The 20,628-nt window shown below is 32.2% G+C and overlaps 1 protein-coding gene and 1 non-coding gene across 2 annotated transcripts; both read right to left on the bottom strand.

Annotated features, from left to right (window-relative positions):
• Positions 1–1,179: 1,179 nt before the first annotated feature.
• LOC117934324 lies at positions 1,180–1,286 on the bottom strand. The gene has a single exon (XR_004654463.1). It is a non-coding gene; the product is annotated as a small nucleolar RNA R71 (small nucleolar RNA).
• Positions 1,287–11,719: 10,433 nt separating this feature from the next.
• On the bottom strand, positions 11,720–12,585 carry LOC117933191 (zinc finger CCCH domain-containing protein 54-like). The gene is made up of 2 exons (XM_034854584.1): positions 12,178–12,585; positions 11,720–12,028 (listed from the first exon to the last, which is right to left on the bottom strand). Exons 1-2 carry the CDS (start codon positions 12,583–12,585, stop codon positions 11,720–11,722), a joined length of 717 nt encoding a protein of 238 aa, XP_034710475.1.
• Positions 12,586–20,628: the final 8,043 nt, after the last annotated feature.

The raw sequence follows: 20,628 nt of genomic DNA, 5'->3' as shown, positions 1-20,628 counted from the left end.
GAAGAGCCATTTTGACTTAAAATAGCCTTATGTAAACCTAGGATAATAATTTTCAAATCACTAATATTTTGGATATTTTGGTGAAGCTAAACTTAGGGATAATGGGATTCAATTGATGAGCAAACACTTTTAGTTAGGATATTAATGACAAAGATCATTCCAAGGTAAGGAAGGAACCTTAGGAATTTTTCTTTCTTAGTTAAGGTTTTTAACCAATTCTTATTTTTTCTTTAACAACTTTCCAACCACTTCTTTCCCTAGAGAAAGAATTTAAGAAAGTGTTATTTTTCACCACCAACTTCATTAATTTTCTTGATCTTTCCATCTCATATGCACTCTAAGATCCCTTAATTTTCTAAGGTCTGCACCTGGCTTACCGAATTTCTAAAGCTACAATCGCACCCGACACTTGGGGAACTATCATAGTATTTATACAAATTTTTGTGCGGTCAAGTTTTTGGTGCCATTACCAGGGAAGGCGCATCCTAAAGAATATAACAAATTTAGTGGGAATTTTTTTGGTTGTGATCATCATCACAACCCAATGAATTCTTTCACTCTTATTCATTTTATTTAATTTATTTGCATTATTCTTGTTTATATATATATATATATATATATATATATATATATATATATATATATTATTTTTTTATTCATTTGTTTGGAATTGGTTGTTGGGATTTTTCCAATTTTGTGCATGGTAAATTGGATTAGGGACAATCAAGGCTATTTAGTTAGACCGAAATCTCCTATTCCTAATCCTATCCAAATGACTAAAGAAGGTAGCAATCATAAAGAAAATGAAGGGAATGAAATACCCTATATTCGCATCCTTAGAGATTATCTTCAACCTCCCATGGCAAGTGCCCTTTCATGCATAGTAATTCCTTATAATGATCAACCCTCCAAATTAGACTGGCTATGATCCAACTAATAACCCAATACTTAGGGGTGGATGGAGAAAATCCTTATCTCCACTTCAAAGAATTTGAGGCAATATGTGGAACTTTTCAAGAACCTAATTGTAATATGCGTGTGGTGAGATTAAAATTATTCCCATTTTCTTTGAAATAGAAGGCTAAGTTTTGGTTATATGGACCAAGGCCAAGGTCTATTGGTACTTGGCTTGAAATGCAATCAAAATTTTTGAAGCGATATTTCCCCCTTCAACGTACGACTCTTAGAAGGAAAATCACTCTTTTTAAACAAAATGAAAATGAGTCGTTCTATGAGTATTAGGAGAGATAATGAGATTTAATTAACTCTTATCCCCATCATAGTTATGAGCCATGGAGAGTAGTTAGCCTATTTCAACCATGTGCAATGTGGAATTTATGAATAAATAGCCAGAAATAACATATGATTTCTTAGAGCAACTAGCTAAAAGTTTTCAAGCTTAGGACTCTTATGAGCCTAAGGAAAATTCACTTAAGGGAAAAGAAAGGACAAGTGCCATAGGTAGGGGAAAATACACTCTAAATGAAGAACATGATTTAAGTGCTAGGTTAATTTCACTAGCCAGAAAGGTTGAAGCAATAGAGGTGAGAAAAACATAGGAGGTTAAACATACGTCTAACTCTAGTGAAGTCCCTTGTGCCATTTGTGATAGCAACACTCACATCACCCACAATTACCTTACCATTCTTGGATTGAAAGAGGCCTTGAATGAACCCATTAATACGATGGTTGCATTTAAAAAGGCCAATCAAAATTCACCATTCTCAAAAACATAAAATTCAGGATGGTGGCATCACCTAAACTTGAGTTGGAAAAATAATGGAGGACCATCTCAACCTCAACAATTTCCATAAATTCAACCCCAATTCCAACAATAGTTTCCTCTTCCACCTCCTCAACAACAACCAACCCCTTATGTCCCACCTCCAAGGAAAACATAGGAAGAAAATGTGAATAGTTTCATATAAAACCAGGTAAACTTCAATGCCTAAACTGCTCAATCATTGAATGAGTTTAAAGTTGCGATAACAAAGCTCACTAATGCTTTGACAATCCAAGAGAAAGGTAAGTTCCCTTCTCAACCTCCACCTAACCCTAAAGTTCAATTTGGCTTAGATGAAGAGACAACTAGTAAGTTAAGGTTTGCTGAGGTTAAACCCATCATGGTTTTGAGGAGTGGAAAGATGATTAATAAGCCAAATAGGAAAATTGAGGAATGAATCACTAGTTAAGGGATGAGTGAGGAACAAATGAAAAAATAGAGTAAAGAGACAAATAAGACTTTGGGTGATGGAAAAGTGGAAGGAGATAAAGAAAATCATAAGCTTAATAGGCATATACCTTACCCTTAAGCTTTACAGTCCAAGAACAAGAATGATCCAAATTTAGAAATCTTAGAAATGTTTAAGCAAGTAAAAATCAATATCCCACAATTGGATGTCATTTGTGAAGTGCCTTCTTATACACATTTCTTGAAAGATTTATGCACTATAAAAAGAAAAATGAATGTACAAAAGAAAGCAATTTTTATTAAGCAAGTGAGTGCAATTTTGCAAAATAACGAGGCAATCAAATACAAAGACCTTGGATACCTTCCCTACCTATTCTTATGTGATTAGGAACTCTAAGATTGATAGAACACTACTTGATTTGGGAACAAGTATTAACTTACTCATATACTCTGTGTATGAGCAATCAGGGTTAGGAAAGTTGAAACCTACAACCACCACTATTTTCTTAGCTAACAGATCCATAAAAATTCCAAGAGGAATTGTTGAGGATGTCTTGGTACAGGTAGATAAATTTTTCTATCCTATTAATTTCAATATTTTAGACACCCAACCAGTCATGATGGCACCAATCTAGTTCCAGTCATCCTAAGTAAGCATTTCCTTACACTTAACTATTAATTGTAGGAATGGGGTGATGTAGTTAACATTTGGGAATATGACTTTAGAGCTTAATATTTTCAATTGGTTAAACAACCCCTTAATATGAATTATTTGCATGATAAGACTACATGTTTGATTGACTCTCTTGTTGAGGAACACATTGATTCTATTTGCATGAAAGATTTTCTTGAACTATGTTTGTTTTAATTTGCTAAGCATCCTATGAGTGAATCTTTAGAATTAACTAATCTATATGAATCTTTGAAATCATTATAAGGTCATTGAAACCTCCACATGTGTGCTTAGGATTAGACATTTGATGAAATTGGATGAGGGGGAAAAATAGGCTGAGTTAGCACTTCCTAAAATGGAATTGAAACCTCTTCCTTCCATTCTCAAATATGCATTCTTAGGGCTAAATAAATCATACCCTATAGTCATATCCTCTTCTGTTACCTTACCATAAGAAAGTAAGTTGTTAGAGATGCTTGGTAGGCACAAGAGTGCATTGAGTTGAAAAAAAAATTAAAAGGAATAAGCCCCTTAGTGTGTACTGATTACTACTCAAAAAGTACTCTTTTATAGCTTGAAACTAACTGTTTTAAATGCTTTTGAGTAGTAGTTAGTACCTTTTAACTCAATTGGCACATTAAGGAACCTAGCAAGGGTTACTAATCAGTTTTTGGCAAGTTTTGGTGTTTTTTGTAGCTTTTTTATCATTGAAACAAGCCAAGAATGAGGGAGAATTTGGTGAAATCCATGGCAATGCAAGTTAAAGCTCAAATACATGAATAATCCAAGCTTTGGAGCACTTCATAGCCCTTTTCCAAGCCAATCAGAGATGCAAGGAAGAAAATCAGAGGAAAAAATCCAACAACAAGCAATTTCGCATGGCTGTGCGAAATTTCGCACACCATGCCAAATTTCGCATGGTATGCGAAATCTTCTTATGCACCGACTCCGTTAGATTTTTATCTTCAGATATTTTGTGTAATTTCCTAGTTTCTCCTTGTAACCAACCTAGATATTTTCTTTTATATCTTTTTATATATCTTTTAGGTAGCTTATATATAAGGAGAGAGGCAGAGGGATGAGATGTTATGTATATTTTTCATAAAACGCTTGTAAATCCCCGTACTAAGAAATATACAGAGCTTTTGCTCTGCCTTTCCTTCTCATTTTGTTTTCACTTTTCTTACTAGCCAAACAACCTCTGAGGATGATTTCTCAAGGGATGAGTGGCTAGGTTTTACGTTTCTTGGAGTGATGGAAGTTAGGTGAAGGACCTGAATGCAAAGGTGGGAGTTGTCCTTGCTTTAAATGACAGTAGTTGTTAGCCATCAATGGTTTTTATTTCAATGTTTAGTTTTAAATCCCTTAAAAGCACCTTGAATGACCAATACTTGGTAAGCTTTTCGGATTCCATGGATGCTTATTGCTAGATCCATGGATGTCTTTTAGTTATCATTTATGAGCCATTGGAAGGTGGTTCAAGGTGAAAGTCTTTAGTGTTTGAAGCCATTAATGGGAAGCAATTGCCATTTCTCATGAAACATTTGGATCAAATCTTAATTGCTAAATATAAGACCAGTTCAGGAGATAACCATCCTTTATGTTATTATCCTCAACGCGATGAGAAGATCCGGAATCTCCCATTTTGCCTAAGGAACCCGATCCTAGCGACTTAAAGCTCTAACAGACTTTTTCTTTGTAAGTTAATTTCACTTATTGTTTTTGCTTAACTTAAAATCAATCTTTACAACCACAATTCCATTTTCTTTAAAAGCTAATTTTCATAAGAAAAAACATCATTTTATTTTCTTCATTTAAGTCAATTGTACGATGAAAACCCATCCCTATGGACGATCCTAGAGTCACTATACTATGTTAGCTATGCTATCCTGAGGTGATTTAGGTTTTATAAATTTTGTTGATAACACCCGTCTGAGCTGGAATCAACTGGCATGACTGCAATAGGGACGAATCATGTTCTCACAAAATTTTTCTTGAAGTGAATGCCAAACCCTCAAGGAAGTTGCAAAGAAAATTGAATCCCACCATGCAAGAGATGGTGAGAAATGAGATTTTGAAACTATTCGAGGCAGGAATTATTTATCCCCTCTTTGATAGCAAGTAGGTCAGCCTAATTCAGGTGGTGCCAAAGAAGTTAAGAGTAACATTGGTGAATAGTTAAATAAGCAAGTTAATCCCCACTAAGACCCAAATTGGGTGGAGAGTATGCATTCATTATAGAAAACTCAACTTTAACACTCGAAAATACCACTTTCCCTTACCCTTCATTGACCAAATCCTAAAGAGAGTAGCCAGTCATACCTTCTATTGTTTCCTGGATGGTTATTCAGAGTATAACCAGATTGAGATATCTCTTAAGGACCAAGAGAAAAATACTTTCACATGTCCTTTTGGCACCTATGCATATAAGTGTATGCCATTTTGCTTTTGTAATACACTAACCACTTTTCAAAGATGCATGATGAGCATTTTTGTTGACACAGTGGAGAAGTTCCTAAAGGTATTCATGGATGATTTTACAAATTTTAGAGAAACCTTTTATGAATGTCTCAACCATTTGGAGAAAGTGTTCACTAGGTATGAGGAAAAACATCTTGTTTTGAATTAGGAGAAGTGTCATTTCAAGTCACTTCTATAATTGTCTTAGGCCATATAACCTTTAAAAAATGAATAAAAGTTGACATAGCAAATATTGAATTGACATATAACCTTCTTATTCCCAAGACTATGAGAGACATTAGATCCTTCCTTGGACATGCAGATTTTTATAGAAGATTTATCAAAGACTTCAGTGCCATTGCTAAACCCTTATCCAAGTTGTTAGCTAAAGGCACTCACTTTGAATGGATACCTAGTTGCTAAGAGCCCTTTGATAAGCTAAACGAGAAGCTTGTTTTTGTACCTATTATGCAACCTCTGGATTGGAGTTTGTCTTTTGAGTTGATGTGTCATGCAAGTGACTTTGCCATTGGAGTTGTTTTAAGGCAAAGAAAAGAATAAAGGCCCTATGTCATACACTAGGCTAGTCATACCCTTAATAGTTCCCAAATGAACTACACTACCACTAAAAAAAAGCTCTTAGCCATAGTGTTTGCCTTGAAATACTTTATTACCAAGAAGGATGCCAAGCTAAGGTTGATTCAATGGGTGTTGTTGTTCCAAGAGTTTTGACTTAGAAATCAAGGATAAGAAGGGGGTTGAGAATGTAGTTGCAAACCATTTATCTCGACTCATTTTTAAGGAAAAAAGGGAGGTGATGCCTATCAAAGATGATTTTCCTAATGAGCAGTTACTTACTACCTTAATACTTCAATGGTTTGCACATATGGTGAACTATCTAGTCTAAGGCAAAGTGCCTCAAGATTGGGACACTCAAGATAGGAGAAGGCTTTTTCTAGGGGTGAGGAATTTCTTTTAGGATGATCTTTATCTTTTCATGTGTTATCCCGATTAAATACTTAGAAGATGTGTGCTCAAGGAGAAAATCCCTAATGTGCTAGCTTTGTGCCATGGGGAGGCCTGTGGAGGACAGTTCTCCTCCAAGAAAACAGTTGCAAAAGTTTTCTAATGTGGTTTTTATTGGCCAACTATTTTTAAGGATGCCCACAACCATTAATGTAAGGCTTACCCTCAATGCTAAAAGCTAGGGGGTGTTTCAAAGAAGGACATGATGCCCCTAACTAACATTTTAACGATGGAGATCTTTGACCTTTGGGGCATAGACTTTATGGGACCATTTTCTCTTTTCTTTGGTTATCGATACATCCTTGTAATGGTAGTGTATATATCTAAGTGGATTAAAGTTATACCAACTAGAGCCAATGACCATAGAGTTGTGATTAAGTTCTTAAAGGAACATATTTTTGCTAGGTTTGGTTTCCCTCAAGCTATCATTAGTGATGGAGGCACCCATTTTTGTAATAAACCTTTTGAGAACCTCATGAAGAAGTATGGGATCACACATAAGGTTGCCATTCCTTATCATCCACAAACAAGTGGCAACTTGAGTTAGCTAATTAAGACGATCCTAACCAAATTAGTTAACACAAACCGAAAAGATTGGTCTTTGCACTTGAATAATGCTTTTTAGGCCTATAGGACAACTTATAAGACAATGTTAGTAATGTCCCCATTTAGTCTTGTGTATGGTAAACCATGTCATCTCCTAGTAGAGATTGAGCATAATGCCTTATGGGCTTTGAAAAATCTCCACTTAGGAATCTTCAACTTAATGAGCTTGAAGAATTGAGAAATGATAATTACATCAACTCTAAGATCTATAAGGAGAAAACCAAAATTTAGCATGATCAGAACATCTTGAGAAATGAGCTTAAAGATCTATAAGGAGAAAACCAAAATATTAACTTATTGTTTTTCATGTTTGAAAAAATACCAAAATTTTTAACGTAGAATGTTTTCCAAACAAGTTGATTAAGTTAAAATATTACTTTCACTTCTGCTACCAAATAGGCTAAAGATACAGCAACGATGAAATGGCTCATTGCTAAAATTCATAGAAATCACCAATAATTGAAGGCAAGGATGCTAATGTACAAGCAATATCATATATCCCTCAAGACCACACACTTCATCAAATATACAATGCAAGACAAGAAGATAACTGCTTCCAACTCTTTACATTCTTGTTACAGTCACACAGAGCATATGGTTAGTAATTGAAGAGGTTGTAGGTTGAGCTGATCATGAGGAGGAATGGCTTTGTTACTAGAGTCCACTCTTATTTATTCAATGAACTTATTGGAGGTTCATGATTTCCAATGAAAAAGTCGTTCAAAAAAGCACTTCTATTTAATGTATTATTTTGGGTTAACTTAAGCAAATGGTAGGTCCATGATAAAATTTTAATGCAATACTTTAAGGTTGCACCCTACATGAGTATACCATCACTAATTCATCATGCGATACTTTTTAATTCTATGAATCAATTTAGTCTTGATTTGATTAAGCTAATGAAATAAACATGCATGAAATATGGATAAGCATATCATAGAACTTATCTATCTTTCCTGAATACATATATATTTTTTCAAGGTTGGTGTTAGAAAATAAATAAATGTTTATTTATTCTCCATGCATAGAGAGATAATACCAAACGAATGGGCACATGTGCAGCATTAGCTGGCATATTATTGGAAAAGCCTTAAATAAAGGGATTTTAGAAGCTCAGTTGAGAAGGTTTCTAATCTTATCATTATTGGAATTAAAATTAATTTTTAATGCATATAAATTCCCCTGCATCTTCACCATTTTTTATTAATATTTCCCTTTTTCTTTTACTCCTTATTCGTTTTTTTATCATTTTCCAATTTATCATATTCCATTTACAATTAACATTTAGCCACAAATATATCAAAAAGCATAACTCCATCTCAATTTCAATATTTCTTTGACCTTTTATCACACAAAGCCAAAAGAATTCGAATCTACGATTAAAATCAAATTTCAATCAAACACAGAAAACCACAACCAATTCTAGCCCATTTTTTAGCCCTTTACTTGCATAGGAAAGGTGTTCATGTGAGAGAACTTAGGGCTAATTTGGGAAAATATATAAAAGGGTCATGGGTAGCTATTGAGAAGGGTTGGTTCATCTTTGGTTTAAAGGCTAATCATGAGGAGAATCGAAAATCCAAATGAGGAGTTCTTAGAAATCTTGATTCCACTTAGGTTCTTTAATTCCGCTTGTCATTATTTTCATATTGTTTCTCTTGTTTTTAGTCTTGGATTCTTTTTTTTTTTTTTTTTTGAATGCAATTTTAGATTTGATTTAAAATTTTCAATGTTCAATTCTTTATTTTTTGTTCATCATTATTTCAATTTGATATGATTTTAATGAATTGGGAGTAGTCATCTAGGTTGAGGAAATGAAGCCCTAAGGCTTCCCATTATTCCATTGGAAGTTATCCTTTCATTAACAATTGTTTTTAATTCAAAGTAACCTATCAAGAGAATTTCATTCATTCAATATAAATCACCTCATTTGAACATTTGACGATTAAATCATTAGTGCACTCACCATAGGAAACTCATCTCGATGGCTGAGACAAACCATCCCTCCAATTAGAAGGTAGTGCACTACAATTTCTACTAGTTGCCTAAATCCAAGTGATATGGGTTGAAATGCTTAAATCAATGTCAATGCATAAAAAGGATTACAAGAGGAAAGTAAAGTCTAACTTTGTTAAATCATGTCATACTTTTAAGAGTTCAATCCCACATGAGGAACACATTCCAATAACCAACACATTCCCATCATGACTACCTGATAGCTAATGTTATGATTCACCATAGGTCATGTCCAATATGTAATCTTACAAACTAGTGCACCCACCATGAGGAACACATTTCGATAACCAAGACAAAGCATCACTCTTATTAGGAGATACTGCTCTATAGTTTTTAATAGATTGCCTAATTTCATGAATCGACTATGAAGTGCTTATTATCTTACAAAGAACTAATGACTTAAGTCTTTTATGCAACTCTTAATGCATCCAAGTTATATACAATATAAGTGATACAAACATGAATGCTCAAACGGTAAGTAATGCACCTAGTGATAAAAGGGAGACCATAAATCACAATAAATAAATTTATTAATGAAAACTTATTTTGTTACATCATGTCGTACTTTCAAGGGTTCTATCATAACACCAACTACCTTAGAATCCTCTTCCTTAGTTCTTAAGCATTCTTTGCTCAAATCCTCCATAGAAATTCCATTGTACCTTAAAACCTACAAAATACTCACCAAAGCTATAAAATATAACATTGATTTAACAACAAAAGCAAGCATTAGGTCAACTATGAGTACTTCAAACATACTAAGATAGGCTCTATGGAGCCATTAAAGTGCTAAGTTTAAGTTTTCATCAATGAGCAATATGAACTAAAAGGTTCAATGGATATTATTTTTTCCTCAACTTAGTAATCCAAAACGATGCCATTTTGACGCTATTAGCATACTAACAAGGTCATTTCATGTCATAATGCTCATTACATCCACTTCTAATCATTTCAATCCCTAAATCTCCAACATCTCCATTACAACTACCAACTCAATGCTCTAATTGAAATAATTATACGCCCAACAACCTAAATGATCACTGCTAAAGATTGGAGCATGTCTAACAGTAACAAAGTCATTGTCGTTTTGATACTAGAGGAACCAATTTGATGCTCTAAGGTTCTACCATTGTTGATGATTGTGTAATCTCTTATTTTCTACAAATTGGATTGTTGGAGATTGGTGGCCTCTAACCAACAACCAACACCTCCTTAACTCCTCTAATTCACTACCATGAGTCTATTAGTTGATGTTCAAGGCTCCTCTCCTCTATTGATCAACTTTATTGTTTTTGACATTTTCTTTTTTTCTTTTTTTCTTTCTTTCGTTGTTGTTTTGATGAAACTTTATATGATAATTATTGAACTCTACAAAAGAGTTGTGTTTGTGTTTGTGTGGACTCTATATGCTTTCAAATTAGTATGGACTTAAATGAGATATTTTTGTTGACTAATTTGTGGAAACATTCACATACATATTTTCATGTGTTCTTATTATCTTATAGATATTATATTTGATAACTTCTATAAGCAAAAAATATTTTGTGAAAAATCTCAACAAACAAAGGAGATGTTGAAATTTACATACAATTTAATATTTTTATAATTATTTTAAATTTTAATAATATGTAAATTATATATTTATGACATTAATGATTTGATTATTTCAATCACCGAACTGATCAATAAATCATGAATCAATAACTTTTTTTTATTCAATCAGACCCATTCTGAAAACATTATATATGTGTACGTACTTATGTATGTATGGAGTCAAGAATGAATTGAGTTCATTTATGTGTATCTCATTGGATTTGTGATTTGAATGTTCAATGCCATACATAAATTCAAAATTTTGATATATATATATATATTGTTAGATTTTTTTAATTAAAATTTAAATTCGCTTTTGTGGGTACTTTCTTTTTAAGTGTAAGGATTTGTAGATTCACTTTCACTAAAATCCGAACAATTATTTAAGATTTTTCAATTACAAAATCTAGAGTTAGGGACCAAAATCCAAATCACTTAAATCTCCATGGATCCAAACTCCACCTAAAACCAACAATTAAATGTAATTTTAAATATCAATTAGTCTTCAATGTGTGTGTATATATATATTTGGTTAAAAAAAAAACAGAAATTCTAGATGCATAGCCTTCCAATTTCTATCATATTTTCTTTTCCCTTTTATTTTTCATTAAAATTGAATAAGATAAATTAATTTTGCCTTTTATTTTTTCCTCTTGTTTCTTTTTATATCTATAGAAACAAACATATTGTGAAAATGTTAAAAAAAAAAAAAAAAAAAAAAAACCTACAATTGGGATGGTCTTAAAATTATGACTGACTCCTATTGTTCATGTATGATCCATACTAGATAAGGCCAATTCTGAATCCTTTGAGCCATTGTAAGTTCTAAGACATTGGCACATACAAGTGGCTAATTTTCAACTGATTTACCTCATAATTAAATTAGATGAAATATTAGAGAGTCGAAACCATTTACCACATAGAGGAATTAAAATTGCATGCATAAAACTGCAACTAAACTTCACGATTGCCTTAATTTAATTATTTAATTGCGAGCTTTAATTAACCATAAACACTTCAAATATAAATTCATAGATGAAATACAAATTTACAACAATAAAATAAACACTTGCATTAACCAATCTTCTACATGAAGAGAAAAAACGCCATCCACTAATTAAACCAAATTTACACCACTTTCTTCCTCCTCGCATTTACTCCACCAAGTCCGAAATCCAATCGAACTTCCAATCCGGGTCCGAAACAGTGTCGTATCCGAAACTCTTGTCATCGTCGTGCGGGATCTTTAGCGCCCTCAGAGCCCGCAAAAATTCAGCGTACCCATCCACAGGGCTCTCACTCTTGGCTGCTGCCTCTGAGTCAACAAAAACCGATCTTTCGTCAGCGTCCGATCCACTTCGCTTGTCCTCTCTGCCGTTGGACCTCCGCACCCGGTACGTGAAATGGCACTTGTACTTGGTCTCCGCACGGAGCTGCTCCGGCGTGTGTGCGAAGAAGCACACCTAAAATAACAACAATTGAACAGGGTTCCAAATACGAATCGAAAAAGAAAAGAAGGTTAGGCTTAAAAAAAATCTCGGTTTCTTTTGCTCCTAATTATGAAACTTAGGTGCCCACAAGGGTAAGGGTAACAATTGTCCATTGTGACTACCTTACGTTGACAAAATGTCCCGGCATTGCATGCACGTGTGCGGTACTTGGCCGGGTGCAGCCAGTACTCGAAAACGCCGTGCGCGAACTCGCAGGCCTCACCCCTAGGGCACTCGGCGCCGTTTCGGAAGTCGGGGCATGAAATGGCCGCATAGTTCACTTTGCGCGGATCCCGACGCTTCGCCTTTTCGCCTCGATGCGCGAATGGGCACTCCGTCCAGTCATGGCTGCGGGTCTTTGAGCACTTTTTTATTTTAAACCCGTACATTCGGAATTCGTCCGAGCTGTAAATCGGATGCTGGGTGCGATCGGGGAGGTACTGGAATGGGGTTGGGTTGAGGCCCAATTCCTCAAGTTGGTAATCCGAGAAATCGTAGAAACTGGCGCTCAGGTTCAGGTGTTTCCACATTTTCGAGATATTCATCAGTGCAGAGGTTTGGAAAATCTTTGGACAATGATAACGGAAAGGATTTGCACAGCTTGGGAAGGAGAATTTGGAAGCGAAAATGGAAAGAATTAGGGGAGATATGGGTTTAAGATTAGAGGAAAAGAAATCTGATCACAAGGCTGAAGAAAGAAAAAATGAAAAGAATGGTAACAAAGAAAGGATCCATGGCAACGAAGAGAGAGTGATTTGTGTGTGGAAGCAGAAGATGCACTGAGAAACGTAGTGCAGAGGGTGTGCGTATTTATAAAGGGGAGTTTCAGGAACACAACTCTCCTCGAGTTAAAACTAACCATAGTGAGTTACTTTTGAACTCTTAACGTTAACGGACGTTTTCATGGTTTCCCTAGTGGTTTCGCCCTCCCCACCTCTCTTTTTCTCTTTTGGTTTTTTCTTCCCTTATTTTTTGCTTTTTGGCCATTAATTCTAAAAATTTACCACTCCATAATCTCGGTTGCATAGGGTATGTTTGGACATTGTTTTCAAAAACTCTTTTCTATTCTTAAAAAAAAAAAAGAAGTTTAGCAACCAATAAATTATATTTTATTTTTAAAATAAAAAACATTACATTTTCAATTGTTTTGAATTATTTTTTAAGGTTATTTTAAAAAATAATTATAAAGGATTAAAGATAAAACATTAAATATAAAATTATTTTTAAAATATTAAAAATAATTTAAAAATATTTTTAAATTCTTAAATAGACTTTTATTTTATAAAACATGTTTTAAAAAACTGTTTTCAAAAACTATTATTCTATAATTGTTTTCAAAAATAATTAAAAACCAATTTTTAAGTTTTTTATGATTCTTTTACCTCATTATTTCTAGCTACTATTCTAATATATATATATATATATATATATTAGAAAATCTTTTATTAACAAATAAATTAATTTTTCTAAGAAACAAAAAGCAAAATATTTAAGCATTCAATCTATATCATTTTCCTTTATACAACAATGTTTCTTTTATGAATGGGATCTCTTGGTTTTTAACATGGGAAATTTTATTTGTCTGACAAGAGGAGTTCAAGAGCTACACTTTCTTGGCTATTATCATGTATAGATTTTTGTTTACTATTCGTTGATTGGGATTAGTATGTAGTCAAGTGTGAGGCATAGAAGAAGAAGGTGAATTTGAGAACACAGAATAAGGGAGGGCGTGTAGGAGCAGAAGGAAAAGAAAGAAAGAAGAGAGAAATGCCAAAAATAGGAAAAATTGCATGCAAGACATACGTGGTGGGTGGTGCATGAGTCTGCTAATTTCACCATAATGTTGTCAGGGCTTCTTTTATACACGTGGCGCTCACCCTTACCTCAGCATTACGTCTTTCCTCTTCCCTCTCATTTTCCTTTTCCTTTTCTTTTTCTTTTTCTTTTTTTCTACTTTTGGGATTCTTTTTGTCTTCTTTCATTACCTCTTCAACAAGTGATTTGTTTACTATTTGTAAAATTTCAGTGTAAGTTATAATAACCTATTTGAAATAAACACATTTCATAATTTTATTTTATTTTATTTTATAAAAATTAATTTTTCTGATAATTTATTGGAAAAATAAGTATTTTCAAATGACATATTTAATTATTTTGATTGTTTATTAAAAAATAATTATATAAATACAGAGAATAATTAAAAATAAAAAATTAAGTGTAAAATTTATTTTTAAAAAACATTTGAAAATATAGAAGAAAATTAATAACATTACCATTTTAAAGAGACTTTTATTCAAAAATATCATTAAAAAAATGTTTTTAAAATTTTTTTTCAGAAATTATACAAAACAAGTCTTTAATTTTCCATTTGAATTGAACTACAATTAAAAGTAATTTTATTAAAACCTTGTTTGGATTGATGTTTTGAAAATAAATAAAAATTATTTAATTATTCATAAATAAGGATTTATTGATAGCATTGATGTAGCTAGTGCCAAGTAGAATAAGAGTGTGTTTTACAATGTTTCTAAAAAATATTTTTAATTTAAAATATATTTAAAGAAAAATTAGATATTTGACAAAATTTAGAAAATATTTTTAAAATTTTAAAAAATCAATTAAAATGTTGAAAAATCATTTTTAATATATTTTTACCAAAATATTTAATAAATCAAAACATTTTTTGAGAAAATATTTTCATTAAAAATACCGTCAAATACACTCTTAAAAACCCTAAAATTTAAAAAGCAGCAATAATGTTATAAAGTTTTATTCAAATATGAAATAACTTCATATATAAAATAAAATTGAGTTCCATTAAATGAATCTTTCACATAATATATATATATATATGAAAACACATTTGATTGTTAATTGTTCTTAAAATAAATTTTTGAAAATCGATTTTTTAAAAAAAAAAAACATATTTTTTAGTTCTTTTTTTTTTATTTTCTAAATTTGTTTTAAATATAATTGTACAAATAGAAAGAAGGATTCAAAATAAAATGTTATTTATTTTAAAAATATTTAAAAATATAAAAAACAAATTAATCATATTTCAAATTTCCAAACACACTATTATTATTATTATTTTTTTTAAATATCAAAAGAACTAACATGTTCCAAACACCAAACTTTTCACATTATAATTCAAATATTAGCCTTAAGTTTTTCTTAAAGCCTCAAACAGAATTTTATTCAAACTAGCCCTTATGATGAAAACCCAATATTTTATCCCATTTAATTAAATATTTATTTCTTGTTTACTAGTAATGCTATTCTTCATCATCTTTTTACCACATATTCTATTATTCCCTTACATGATTATTAGTGATTAGAACATCCAATCACAACTTCTTACTAGCAAAATGGTGAAAAAGTCTCATTTGATTAAAAGGGTAATTCAAACCCAAATTTGGAAATCTAAGGGCTTGTTTATTAACTGTTTTTGAAAACAATTCCAAAAATTAGTTTTTAAAATTGGTCTTTGATTTTTGTAGAATAAAAGTTTGTTTGAAAATTTAAAATGTTTTTAACTTAGTTTTAATATTTTTAAAAATAATTTTATATATAGTATTTTATTTTTAATCATTTTACATATTTGTATAATTATTTCTTAAAACAATTTTCAGAAAAGAAAATAAGTAAAAATAATAAATAAATAAAAACTAAAAGATGTTTTTCAAAAATACCTTATTTTCTATTCTTGAAAATAAAATAAAATAATTTGTAGTTATCAAACACATTTTTTTGTTTTGAAGAACAGAAAATTGTTTTCAAAAACAATTTCCAAACAGGTTCTAATCCTTTATTGTTTTAATAAAATTATTATTGTATATCAAAACTAAATTACTTTTTATCTAAAAACATAGAAAGCATTAGACTTACAAGAGATTTATTTCACCTTTTTAATCTATTAATTCTAAAACTATCGGGAGGACTAGTATTTTTTTTTTTAACGGGTATGAATTTATTATTTGCTTAAAATATTCAATCAAAATAAGACAAAATATTGGGTTTTGGTAAAGTTTTTTTTAACTCATTAACATGCAGACAAAATGCCTGAAAAAATAATTAAAAAAATATGATCTGAAAGTGGGCAACTGCCAAAGTTGTTAGCATACTGACAAAATGATAAAAGGCGACCTCAGAATTTGCAAGCGTTTCTGCATGAGTCGGTAATAAGGAGCCAAAGCAACCAAATTATCAAAATTGTACCGTAATGAAACTAATAAAGACAGAAGGAAAAATACTGAAACTCATAAAGAGAGAAAGACAATTCTGTGTTTGGCCTTTCTCATTGCTGCCGTGCACTTTCATGTGTGAACTTTCAGTTTCCAATGGCTCCAGTTTTTCAAAACATTGTCTCTTTTTTTTTCCTTTTTTTTTTTCCTTTAAGGTAATTAAAATAAAATGATCAACTATATTTGAAAAAATTAAATAAATCTATGCTAAAAATTGGATAATTTTGCGCCCAAAATATTGTTGAATTCAGGCTAAAAAATGAATCACATTGAAATGTAGGACAATGTTGAAGTGAGGTGGAGAAAAGTCTACTAGTGATGTCAGGGTCTGTCCTCTCTAAGGAATTTTGGGAGTTAGTGTCTTGGTTAAAAAAATAAACAAATACAAAAAAAAAAAAAGAAAAAAAAAAAGGCTTCATATCACAATTGCGTCACATTTGTCTACATCTGTTTCATATTTGTTCATATGTTTCTAAGTAGTACAAACGTTTGTTCAATGCCCTCTGCGTTCTATTATACTAGTAGGGAAGTTTTATGGTTTTGGTTTTGGTTTTCTTTGGTGCTAATTTTTTGTTTAAAAATTGTGGTACTCCCGATTGATGAAATTATCATCTTATTATTTCCTAAAACGAAAATGAATTTATATCGTAAAAAGAAACCAACAACTAGTTTAGTGGGTTGTGTTAGGATTAAAACAACCTAATCCTATTTTTCAAAGCCGATAATAAACTAATGCAAAAAAATTAAAATACAAGAACATATGAGATTTATAGCGATTCACTCTAAATGTGAGAGTAACATCCATTTGTAACCATTGCATATTTTCACTATGATGAAAAGAGAGTACAAGATAATCCCAAAATGTCTCATCCTTTAGGTTTTTCTCTTTACGTCTTTCTATCTTTGTCAAAACTCAAAAAAAAAAAAAAAAAAAAAAAAAAAAAAAAAAAAAAAAGCTCTCAAAGGTGAATACCCTAAGCATAATATAAATATGATAACCAAATCATATGTATAAAATTCCCAAAATACCATTACTGTTAGCATAATAATTAGGCTTTGCCCATCTTAACAATCTCTCGTTATAATAATTAGGCTTTGCACATCTTAACAATCTCTCATTTGAAGACTAATCAATCATCAATTGTCTCCACTTGTAGTTGTTACAACTTCTCAATCCTCAACCAAACAGTCCAATTGAAGTTACGCACAACTCCAGTTTCTCAATCGTTACCATCTTTGTCAACATATCAACTGGATTTCGATACCCTTGAATCTTCTCAAGTGTTAAAACTCCATCTTCCAAAGTTGATTTTATGAAGTGATGCCAAACTTGTATGTGCTTTGTCCTAGCATGATAAATAAGATTCTTAGCCAAATGAATGACACTATGATTATCACAATGTAACATACTTCGCTCATACTTATGACCTAATTCTTCTAAGAAAGACTACAACCACATCATCTCTTTGTTAGACTTTGTCACTGCAACATACTTTGCCTTAGTAGTAGGAAGTGCAACTATTTTCTACAACTTTGATACCCAACTGACTATAGTATCACCTAGAGTATAAACATATCTTATAGTACTCTTTCTCCTATCTATATCACCAACCATATCAGCATCTACATACCCCTGTAAGCCTATATCTGACTTCCTAAAATACAAAGTCGACTCTATAGTGCCTCTCAAATGCCTAAGAATCCACTTCACTACCTCCTAGTGTTGTTTTCCCCGATTACTCATATATCTACTCACAACTCCCACTACATGTGCTATATCCGATCTAGTGCAAACCATGGCATATGTAAGACTTCCAATAATAAAGGCATAAAGCACTTTGGTCATGTAAACCCACTCTTCTTCAGTTAAGGACGACTAATCTTTGGATAGTTGGAAGTGACAAGCCAAAGGAGTACTCATAGGCTTCACTCCAGTCATATTGAATCTGCTAAGCACCTTTTTCACATACTTTTCTTGTGATAGTTTAAAGGCCTCCCTATCACTAGTAATGCTCATCACAAGGATTTATTTGCTACACCTAAATCCTTCATTGCAAACTCCTTTAATAACTTCTTTTTCAGTTTGTCAATCTCATGTATGCTACCCCTCATAATCACCTTATCATCAACATATAACAATAAAATAATTTAGAGCCCTCAAACCTTTTGATATAGCAACAATGATCTACCTGAAACCTCAAAAAACCATTAGTGGTCATGAAGTTGTTGAACTTCTTATACCATTATCTTAGAGCCTATTTTAAGCCATATAGACTCTTTTGTAGCTTACACACCATTTTCTCTTTTCCCTGAACCTGAAACCCTTATGGTTGATGCATGTAAATTTTGTCCTCCAAATCACCATGAAGAAATATCATTTTTACATCCATCTACTGTAAGTGTAGATCTTATTTTGCCACTAACCCAAGTACTATTTTGATAGTGGTTAGTTTGACTATTGGAGAGAAAATCTTTGTATAGTCAATGTGTTCCTTTTTTTTAAAGTCTTTTACTACAAGTCTTGCTTTATATCTCTTAGTACCATCATGTTCTTTCTTTATCTGATATACTCATTTATTCTACAAAGATTTTTTCCCTTTTGGTAGTTCTACCAACTACCATGTTTTATTGGACATCAACAAATCCATCTCATCTACCTTCATGGCTAACTCCCACTTGGTGGATTCATCAACTTGCACTACTTCTTCAAAACTCTGTGGTTCACCTTTGTCAATAAGCAAAATGTAGTTAAATGAATGAGAATATCTCTATGATGAACTAATAGTTCTAGAAGATCTTCTAAGTTCAGTTATAGAAGTAAACTAATTCACTTTTAAGGCTATATTTTCTTGATCTTTTGAGAGTGTGGTTTCTTGAACTTCATGGACATTCACTTGTAAATCGTTCATCGAAAAATCTTTCAAGTTGACTACCTCAGGCATTCTCACTTCAGAATTTGCTTTGTCTAAAACTTTGCCCAACCTATCTTTATAAAACACCTGCTCATTGAAGATCACATCCTTACTTCTAATGATTTTCTGATTTTGCTCATCCCAAAAACGATAACCAAACTCAATGCCACCATAACCAATATAGAAACATTTCTTAGATTTTCGATCAAGTTTACTTCTAGCAATAACATCGCTATGAACATAAGAAAGACAACCAAACTCTTTCAAAAAGAAGGTTTACCTTTTTGCTGCTCCAAACCTCTTCAAGTATTCTACAATTCAAAGGAATTGAAGGACCTCTATTTATCAGGTAAGCCACAGTGTTAACTGTATCTGCCGAAAAAGTCTTAGGCAATCCCGAGTGAATCCTTATACTCCTCACACGCTCATTTAAGGTCTTGCTCATCCTTTCAGCCACACCATTCTATTGAGGTTTTCTAATAATAGTTTTTGTCATCTTGATTCCATTCTTAGCGCAATACCGCTTAAAATCATTATCAAGGTACTCCTCCCCATTATCAGACTTCAAACACTTCACTTTTAAATTTGTCTCATTCTTAATCATAGCCTTCCACTTTTTAAAGACATCAAATACATCAAATTTATTATTTAGAAAATAAACCCATACCTTCCTAGTTGAGTCATCAATGAATGTCACATAATAGTTGGATCCTCCAAGAGAAGTTACAATCGAAGACTCCCATACATTTTTATGTTGAAGGCCCTCATACATCTATATGAACCAACTCCAATTTTTCTTCTTTCAACTCTCTCCTGACTTTGGAAAAGCTTACCATTTTCTGTTTTCTGAAAATGCAGCTCTCGCATAATTTGTTTCTCAACAGATTTCAACTTTGGCAATTTACAATTTGATATGAGTACTTTCATTCCTTTATCACTCATTTGTTTGAGCCTACAATGTAATAAATCTATATTAGAATTACTGTCAATAATAGAAACCATATATCTACAATTAGATGTCATTTGTAGTGTTTTAGTTTTGTTTCATCACACAACAACCATGGCACCATTATAACCTCCCACGCACCACTGGTGAAGGTCACATTATGTCTTTCATCATCAAGTTGCCATCAAAATAAGATTACATATAAATTTTGGTATATGTCTCACTTTATGAATCTTCCACACAAAACCATTTGAGATTTCAGACGAATGTCTCCAACACCTACAATATACAATTGTTTGCCATATGTCAAATTCACATTCCCATAATTCCCAAAAACATGGTTCTCCGTAATTTCTCAAAGTGCAATTGTGTGAAAAGATGCCCTTGAGTCCAAAACCCAAGAATCAATAGGACTGCCAATTGACAGAAGTAACCCATAATGTATTTCATCGATGACTGCATTTGCAACAT

This window comes from Vitis riparia, chromosome 16 (assembly GCF_004353265.1).
Source record: "Vitis riparia cultivar Riparia Gloire de Montpellier isolate 1030 chromosome 16, EGFV_Vit.rip_1.0, whole genome shotgun sequence".
Taxonomy (NCBI): domain Eukaryota; kingdom Viridiplantae; phylum Streptophyta; class Magnoliopsida; order Vitales; family Vitaceae; genus Vitis; species Vitis riparia.
This window is presented reverse-complemented; position numbering and strand designations above follow the sequence as displayed.